Source organism: Ipomoea nil, unplaced genomic scaffold (assembly GCF_001879475.1).
Source record: "Ipomoea nil cultivar Tokyo-kokei standard unplaced genomic scaffold, Asagao_1.1 scaffold1317, whole genome shotgun sequence".
NCBI classification, from domain to species: Eukaryota; Viridiplantae; Streptophyta; class Magnoliopsida; order Solanales; family Convolvulaceae; genus Ipomoea; species Ipomoea nil.
The window spans coordinates 4,492,312-4,501,110 of record NW_017617745.1 but is presented as its reverse complement, the minus strand read 5'-3'; the positions used below and the strand labels follow the sequence as shown (position 1 = coordinate 4,501,110).

Below are 8,799 nucleotides of genomic sequence, written 5' to 3'. Positions count from 1 at the left end.
CCGAATACCAGACGCGCACCAACCAAAATGAAAAACACCCATTAAAAAAACTAGTGCCAATTAGTTTGTACATTACACTCTAACCTGCCCAAAGGAACATACTGCTACGCACAAACCTATGCCACCGATTACGTAAGCTCAAAAAACCCAAAAAAACAACAAAAAGATAAACACACAAACAACCAATACAAGTGGTGGAACACACATACGTACAAAACCGAAATAAAACCAACAGTAACAAACCTGACACACCTTACCCCTAACATGCATAGAGTAACAACTACAACGCAACAACCACCCCACCCAAAACCAGTAGCCCACCACCCCCATCACGAAAAAAATGGAAACACAAAACCATAATGCAGATTACAACTCCAGACACTATCACACAAAACTATTGGACCCATATGCATTTACCCCACCAAAAAATCCAAAACCCACACCCCATTCTGGGTTGAAAAAAAAGAAGAAGGAAGACACAAAGTGGTTGACATTGTCCGAAAAAACCATACACAATACAGCAAAAAAAAAACAACATTAACCGAAACCGTAACTACCCAGTCCCCCCTCCCAGTCCCCGCCTCCCAGACACCCATAAAAAAAAAGAAGAAAAAAAAAAAAAGAGAGGATGGCCGTCAGAAAATCACCACCATTTGACCGCCACAGACACCAAAATCCCACAGAACGCACACCCAAAACCCCCCGAAACGAAAAAAAAACAGTAGCAAAAATCGGACAGTTTTTTACTGGATTACATTGTTTGTAACCTAGCTTACTAGCCCACTTATTATTTAATGAATAATTATATATATATATATATATATATATATATATATATATATATATATATATATATATATATATATATATATATATGTATATATATTTTTGTATAATCCAATATTTAAACCTCTAACCTTTAAACTAATAATTAATACTTTTTCCAATCAAACACCTTAAACTTGTCGTGGTCAAGTTGAAATGTGCTCATAATATCATCTTAGGAGGCATAGGTTGGAAATTTTGGATGGTCTTAAAATACCTAGCTTGCTAGCCCGACCACTTATTATTTAATGAATATTTTTGTTTTAAAATGTTTTTTAGTTGTATAATCCAATATTCAAACATCTAACCTTTAAACTAATAATTCATACTTTTTTCCAATCAAACACCTTAAACTTGTCATGGTCAAGTTGACATGTCCCCACAATATCATCTTAGGGCAGCCTAGGTTGGAAAATTTGGGCGGTCTTATATCTATAGAACACATGCGCACGAAATTCCACACTGCTAGCGAGATAAGGGTAGTTAGGGGAGACTAGAACTTAGTCCATAAGTGCTATAAAAGAGCGTGCCATAAAATAGGCTTGGAACATGTTAAGGAATATATATTTGATATATAGAATCTCTATATATTAGGCAGTTTAGGGTTTTAGGTAGGTAGGACATGTGGAAATTGGTTTCCTATTCGTAGTCTTCTAGCTCCTATTTATAGGCCTTTGTATTCTTTTTTTCATATGACAGTTTGAGACAATATACGACAGCACATTAGAAACTCTCTCTTTACTTTTGTAACATGGTATCTGAGCATTTACGATAAAGAGATTTTTTTTCGCTCCGCTATCGTCACCACCCATCTAGGAAGCTTCGCCGGCGACCGTGCTTGCAGATTTTGACACCGATCTGGGCAGCGTGAGGGCTTTCGGGCCACCGGAAAATTTTTCCATCACCTGTTTTTGGGTCGCCTAAGTCCCATCTTCTCGGTTCTGGACTTAGTTTGGACCATTTGGCTTCCGTGATTTTTTTATTCTACGATCAGGTTGTTTCGTACCCCTTCAGGTTCCCTTTTTTTGGTGTGTTTTGTGATATGTGATGGTGGGTATGGCTGAGGATGTTGTTGCCTTAGGCTCTTGTGACAGAGAGGGTTATTGGTGAGGGGTTTGCGTCTAGGGGTCTTTATGTTCATGACCTCTAGAAGGATGGAGTTCGTTGTGTATTTTAGTGCTGTCTTGTTTTAATGGTGTATCGTTTCGTATTTTAGTACTGTCTCGTTTTGTATTTTTGGTGTTGTCTCGTTTTGTGTGTTGGTTCTATCCCGTTTTGGTGATGTCTCTCCTTTGTTTAGGTGATGTCTCTCCTTTTTTTATGCTCGTTGTTTGGAGCATGCTTCCCTTTTGTTAGTCAAGATACTTCCCTTTTGCTAGTAAAGAATTTGTTTCCTCAAAATTGGAGTTTGTCTTCTTTACCTTGTGTGTTCAAGCTTGTTCGGTCCACTTTGTGTTCACCCGGAGTTGCGGCATTGGTGGCGTCCAAGCTTCCGGTTCAGGGGGAGGGTCCAATCCCAAGCTTGTTCGGTCCACCACGTTGAGTTCACCCAACTGTCTGTAGGTATTGGTGACGTTCACAGCTTTCGCTTCAGGGGAGTATCCAATCTCAAGCTTGGTCGGTCACTTTGTGCTCACCCATTGTTCGTGGGATTCGTGGCGTTCGAAGCTTTCGTTGGAGGGGGAGTATGAGTATCCAATCTCAAGCTTGTTCGGTCACTTTGTGTTCACCCATTGTTCGTGGGATTGGTGGCGTTCAAAGCTTTTGTTTCAAAGGAGTGTCCTAAATGGACTTGAGTTATTTGTTATTTAGTTATTTTTGGTTATCACTCATTTGTGTAACAAGTTGGGCATTATTAAAATATATGCTCCAACTTGAGGGAGAGTGTTAAGGAATATATATTTGATATATAGAATCTATACTTTAGGTAGTTTAGGGTTTTAGGTATGTAGGACATATAAAAACTTGTTTCCTATTCGTAGTCTTCTAGCTCCTATTTATAGCGCTTTGTATTCTCTTTTCCATAAGACAGTTTGAGACAATATACGACAGCACATTAGAAACTATATATCTTCACTTTCGTAACAGAACAACTCTCCATAAACACTATAGGAGATGAATTCAAGAAAGAGAATTAAGTTAATGAAAGGTCCGAATTGGTCGTGGAGTTAGAAGAAGTTTTGATCCACTTGGATCAAACCCACCCTAACTGATGTATAAAGATTGGGAAAGGATTCCCCACCAACTTGTGAAAGGAGATTATCAAGGTCCTTAGGAAATACTCCATCATATTCACATGGGGGCCCGAGGACATGCCGAGGATTGAAAGGTTTAATCATTATGCATAAGCTAGTTGTAGATCCCGCATGCAAGACAATAAAACAAAAGTGCAGACATTTGTCGTCCTATTGAAGGACCTTCATCAAGACTAGGTTAACAAGTTGTTAGCCTTAGGCTATGTAAGAAATGTCATGTATTCGAAGTGGCTATCCAGCGTAGCGATGACGCCAAATCCACCCCACCTAGCTCATGAATATAGATTATGCGGACTTAAACAAGGCTTGCATGCAAAATCCGTTCTCGTTGCCCAAAATGGATCAATTAGTATATGAAATAGCAAGTTGTGAATTATTAACTTTCATGGGTACCTTCAAAGGGTATCACCAAATCTTCATGGAGGAAACAAACAAAGAAAAAAAATGTTTTTTGTTATCCCATACAAAATTTACTTTTATTAGGTCATGACCTTTGGGTTAAAAAACTTCGAGGCAACTTTCATCCCAAATAGTGGTTGGAGTATTCAAGGACCTCATGGGGAATATCATAGAGGCCTATGTGGATGATATATTAGTAAAAAGTAGGAAACCCAATCCCACCGAAAGCATTTGACCCATTGCTTCGATGTGATGAAAAATCGCAACCTCTACTTAAACCTCAAAAAGGACATCGAGGGATTATGGTGAATCCAAAAAAGGCCTATCTAGTTTGGATATGCAACCCCTGAGATTGCTAAAAGGCATATAAAGACTGAATGGGATGCAAGTAGTCTTGAGTCGCTTAATGTCAAAATTGGCTGAGTTATCATTCCCATCTTTCAGGTGATGAGGTAAAGGGAAAGTTTCATGTGGATATTCGATTGTTAAGAGATCTTTAATCATTTTAAGGCATACTTGGCCTCAACCTCGTTATTATCTAAACCAGAAAAAAAGGGAAAAGCATTATATATTTAATTTGGAGTAACACCCATGGTTTAAAAAGGCGTAAAGGTGTGCCTCAGAGTGAGGCGTAGGTTTTGGGTACTAAGGCGTATGCATCAGCCCTATGAGGCAGTCGTTATATTATAGACCGCGGTGCATGTGCACCGCGGTCAAAAACGGCGTCGTTTCTTTAAGTAAAGAAACGGCCCGCCGTTAGAGTTAATGGAGTCCGCTTGTTTGGTGTATTAAACACCAACTGACACTATAGTATATCTAAACCGACACTGCAGTTATATCAAAATGATACTGTAGTTATAGTGAAATGAAACTGCAGTGTATATAAAATGAAACTGAATAACGTTTCACATATTTGAGTGTATATTGTACAATGAAGCTGTAATTATATCAAAATGATCATGTAGTTGTGTTTTAATAAAACTATAGTGTATATAAAATAAAATTAAATAACATTTTCACATATTTGAGTCTATAAATATCGAATGAAACTATAGTTATATCGAAATGAAACTGTAGTTGTGTTGAACTGAAACTGCAGTGTATACAAAATGACACTGAATAACAGAGTTACTTTTTGCAAAAGGGTGCGAAACAGCGGAAATAAACACTGTTTATTTTCGTTTAAAAAAAAAGACGCGCAGTGCATAATCGATTATGCACCACGGTGCATAATATAATTTGCCCTATGAGGCGCGCCTCAATACTTACTTGAGGCGTATAAGCTTTAGCCCAAAAAAATTGACAATTTAGGGGCAAATTATGCTGTGGATCTGTATGCACCATGCATGGTGCATACAGATCCACACGACGTCGTTTTAGCCTAATGACGCGGGGTTTTATAAAAAAAAAAAAAAAATTCCGTTAACGGCGTTTACTTCCAAATTCCTTTTGAGTTTGTTTCCAAGTTTCAAACTCGATCGTTGGCAGTTGTTCGCTGTGGTATTGGCATTCGATATCACCGGAATCGCGATCGCAATCTCAATCGCATTCGCAAATCGCAATCGCAAATCGAAATCGGGAATTACAAAGTGATTGATAGATGGAGGATGGAACAGAGCAGACGAATTCCGCAGTTGATGATTGGCATTCGATTCAAGGTGATCTTGTTATTGTTTTTGCAATCGTTCCTTTTGGTTTTTTATATGATTATGTGATTAGCAGTGATGTTTGTGTCTAGAATCTGCAAATAGTTGTGCAAAATCACGTAAGTAATTTCCATAATTGTGTAACAACAATTTCAGAATTTGAAAACAATAATTCCATAATTTCATAACTATATTTCCAGAATTGCATGTCTATATATTCAGAATTAGGGGTACTCTGTTTTGGCAGTTTGTTGCGACTGTGTATCCAGAATTGTATAACTATATTTCCATAATCATATAACTATATATACAGAATCTGTAGACACTCTGTTTTTTCTGTTTGATGAACTGTTTGAATTAATGTTCACCATGTCTATATAATGTAGTTAGTGAAGGCATTGTGGATGGTTCAGTAGATGTTGATGGATCTTCATCAATTACAGGTTTATTCATAGTGGTTTACCTTTTAATTAGCAAATTATGGTTAGGAATTATGTGTTAATGGAAATGGTTATTATTGTGTTATATTTGCAGTTGATCAAGATTTGGTTGGTTTGGTAGTAAGTAATGCTGATGAGGCTTTTGAGGTGTATAACAGTTATGCATATACACTTGGTTTTAGTGTGAGGAAGGGTCATCAACGATACAAGGGATCTTCGAACACAATTCAAATGAAGAAATTTTGTTGTTCTAAGGCTGGTTACAAGGCTAACAGTGGGGTTAAGGCTTATTCCAAAATTGACACAAGGACAGGGTGTGGAGCGTTTGTTCAATTTGACGTGGGTGATGATGGGTTGTGGACAGTTACGAAACACGAGAAAGTGCACAATCACGAGTTATGTGTGTTCAACAAGAGTCATCTACTTCGTTCACATAGGAGTGTCGGAGATAATCAGCTCTTATATTTACAAGGTTTGAAGGACAGTGGTGTTGCATTGGCAGATGGTATTAGGTTCCTAAAACACCAATCGGGGGGGGTCCCCTTTAGTTGGTTTCACCAGTAGAGATGCTTATAATTCAATGGCTGCGGATACTGTCAAGCGATTGGATGGAACGGATTCTAACTCTTTAATTGAAATTTTTAGGAGGAGGCAGTCTACCGAGACTGATTTTTTCTTTGATTTTGAACTTGACTTGGATGCAAGGTTGTGCAGTTTTTTTTGGAGGGATGGTCAAATGAGACGAGATTACGAGGTGTTTGGGGACTTGTTAGTGCATGATACGACATATCGCACAAACAAATACGATATGATTTGTGCCCCTTTCGTAGGGATGAATCACCATTGCATGAATGTAATGTTTGGATGCGGGTTTTTGATGAACGAGAGGATAGAATCGTTTGTGTGGTTGTTTAAAGTGTTTTCAAGATCAATGGGTGGCATGTCTCCACAGACTATTATGACAGATCAATGTGCAGCTATGGCTGCTGCTATATCTAAAGTGTTTCCAACATCACGTCATCGTCTTTGCATATGGCATATCGGTGAGAATTCAAAGAAGCATATCAAGACGTTAAGGAGCAATAAGGATTTCTTGGACATGTTTAACTACGTGTTGAAATACACAGAGACCGAAGCTGAATTTCAATTCTATTGGACAAGGTATGTTAGTAATTAATCGTTTTTATTGCATTACGTTTGTAATTATGGATGTATAGTGCATCAATTATGGATATATAGTATTTCGATTATGGATATATAGCAGTGGTGGTGTCTGGAAATGTAGTATATGGATTATGGATATATAGTATTCCGATTATGGATATATAGTATACCGATTATGGATATATAGCAGTTGAACTTACTGGTGGTGTCTGGAAATGTAGTAGTATGGATTATGGATATATAGTCTATCAATTATGGACATATAGTATTCCAATTATGTATATAGAGCAATAGAAATTCTGAGTATGTGTTAGATGTGGTGATGCTGCTTGTTAATATTCTGCTTCATAATCATTTGGGATTTTGTCTTACCATTTTCAGGTTGGTGACTGACTATAAATGTCACAAGAATAATTGGTTAGAAAAGCTATATGACTGTAGGGAGAAGTGGTGTCCAGCATTTAACAAGGACTATTTTTCTGGGGGCATTCTATCATCACAAAGGAGTGAAACTACAAATCATTCGATTTCTAGAAGGTTGTCCAAGACAGCGGGTCTTTGTGATTTCTATTCATCGTTTGTAAGCGTAATTTCTGAATGGAGAAGTAAAGAGAACGGTGAAGACTTTCGGTGTGCTCAAGGGGTACCCGCTATGATGATGGAGCATGTGAAACTTCTTTCACATGCTAGAGAGGTATACACGATTGAGATATATTTTCTGTTTGAGGAACAATTCATGAAAGGCAGTGCGTGTCATCAAGAGATGGTGTTGAATGATGGCCGTCAACAGAAGTATCACGTGTGGCGGCCAGATATAGATATTATAAGGCATGAGGTTAGTTTTAACGCAGCCAACTTGGACATTTCTTGTAGTTGCAAGTTGATGTCTGAGTTGGGAATTCTATGTTGTCATTGTATACGCATTCTTCACGTACATTGTGTTTCTAGTATTCCCGACAAATATATACTTAAAAGATGGACTAAAAAGGTTATTGATGGTAGGAATGTCAACATTGATTCTATGGTTTATAATGTTGGTGTTCCTCCATCAATTTGGGTGTTCGATATTAGTAGAAAATTTCAAAGATTAGTTGTGTCTAGTCAAGATAGCAGCGTAGCGAGGAAACTGTGTGACGAGGCTGTTGATGATGTAAAGAAAAAGGTTGAAGCCGAGGTTGGGCATGTGCATATTGAAGAGTGTGGTGTTTCATCTTCAAGTGGTGGTGTTCAAAATCCTTCAAGTCGGAGATTGAAAGGTGAGCGTAACAAAAGGAGGAGTGGTGTTATTGAAAAGAAGTACAGTCTTGCAAGGGGGAGAAGGAGTGCTGCAAATAAAGCTGCATTGAGTACAAAGGGTGCTGTTCAGTCTTTGGTGTTGGAAAACATATCCAAGCTTGCTGGGGATGGATACCTTGTACATCCAAGTTCTTCAAGTTCAGATTTTGTTCAGTTTAGTAAGGGTTTAGATGACAATGTAGGTGTAGATTGAGAAATACAAGTTGTTATCATTGATTTTATGCAATTATACAGTTTTAGTTTTGTAATTCTGGATATGTAGTTTTGCAATTTTGGAACTGTAGTTATGAAATTATGGAATTATAGTTATACAATTATGGAATTGTAGTCATGCAATTATGAAAGGTATGCAATTATGAATTTGTAGTTATGAAATTGTGGTGTTTAGTTATGCAAGTATGGATGTATAGTTTTGCAATTATGGTATTATTGTTACGCAATTATGGAACTATAGTTATGCAATTGTGGAATTGTTTATATACAATTATGGAATTATAATTATGAAATTATGGAATTATAGTTATGCAATTATGGAACTATAGTTTTGCAATTCTGGATTTATAGTAGTCATGCAATTATAGATTTGATACATGAAAACAAAAACAAAAAAAAAAAAAAAGTAAAGAAAAGAAAAGAAGAGAAAAGAGAAAGAGGTGCATAGATCAGATGTAAATTGTTATTTAGCTATTAACATCATGCATCTACATTCACAAAATACAAGTCACATTGTCAATGTAGTTCACAAAAACTTTCTAATTGTTTAGAATTCAGTCA

General features: G+C 37.2%; 1 protein-coding gene across 1 annotated transcript; it reads left to right on the top strand.

Annotated features, from left to right (window-relative positions):
- Window positions 1–5,079: 5,079 nt before the first annotated feature.
- Window positions 5,080–8,218, top strand: LOC109185279 (protein FAR1-RELATED SEQUENCE 7-like). Its single transcript, XM_019335258.1, has 6 exons — window positions 5,080–5,137; window positions 5,512–5,568; window positions 5,660–6,077; window positions 6,211–6,608; window positions 6,693–6,726; window positions 7,111–8,218. Exons 1-6 carry the CDS (start codon window positions 5,080–5,082, stop codon window positions 8,216–8,218), a joined length of 2,073 nt encoding a protein of 690 aa, XP_019190803.1.
- The last annotated feature ends 581 nt before the right edge of the window (window positions 8,219–8,799 follow it).

Bases quoted from the DNA above. Each gene is read 5' to 3' on its own strand.
- LOC109185279 (XM_019335258.1), top strand. From the start codon at position 5,080: ATGGAGGATGGAACAGAGCAGACGAATTCCGCAGTTGATGATTGGCAT. The intron at 5,569-5,659 runs GTTTATTCATAG...TTATATTTGCAG, and splicing joins TGGATCTTCATCAATTACAG to TTGATCAAGATTTGGTTGGT. The intron at 6,609-6,692 runs GTGAGAATTCAA...TGAAATACACAG, and splicing joins TCTTTGCATATGGCATATCG to AGACCGAAGCTGAATTTCAA.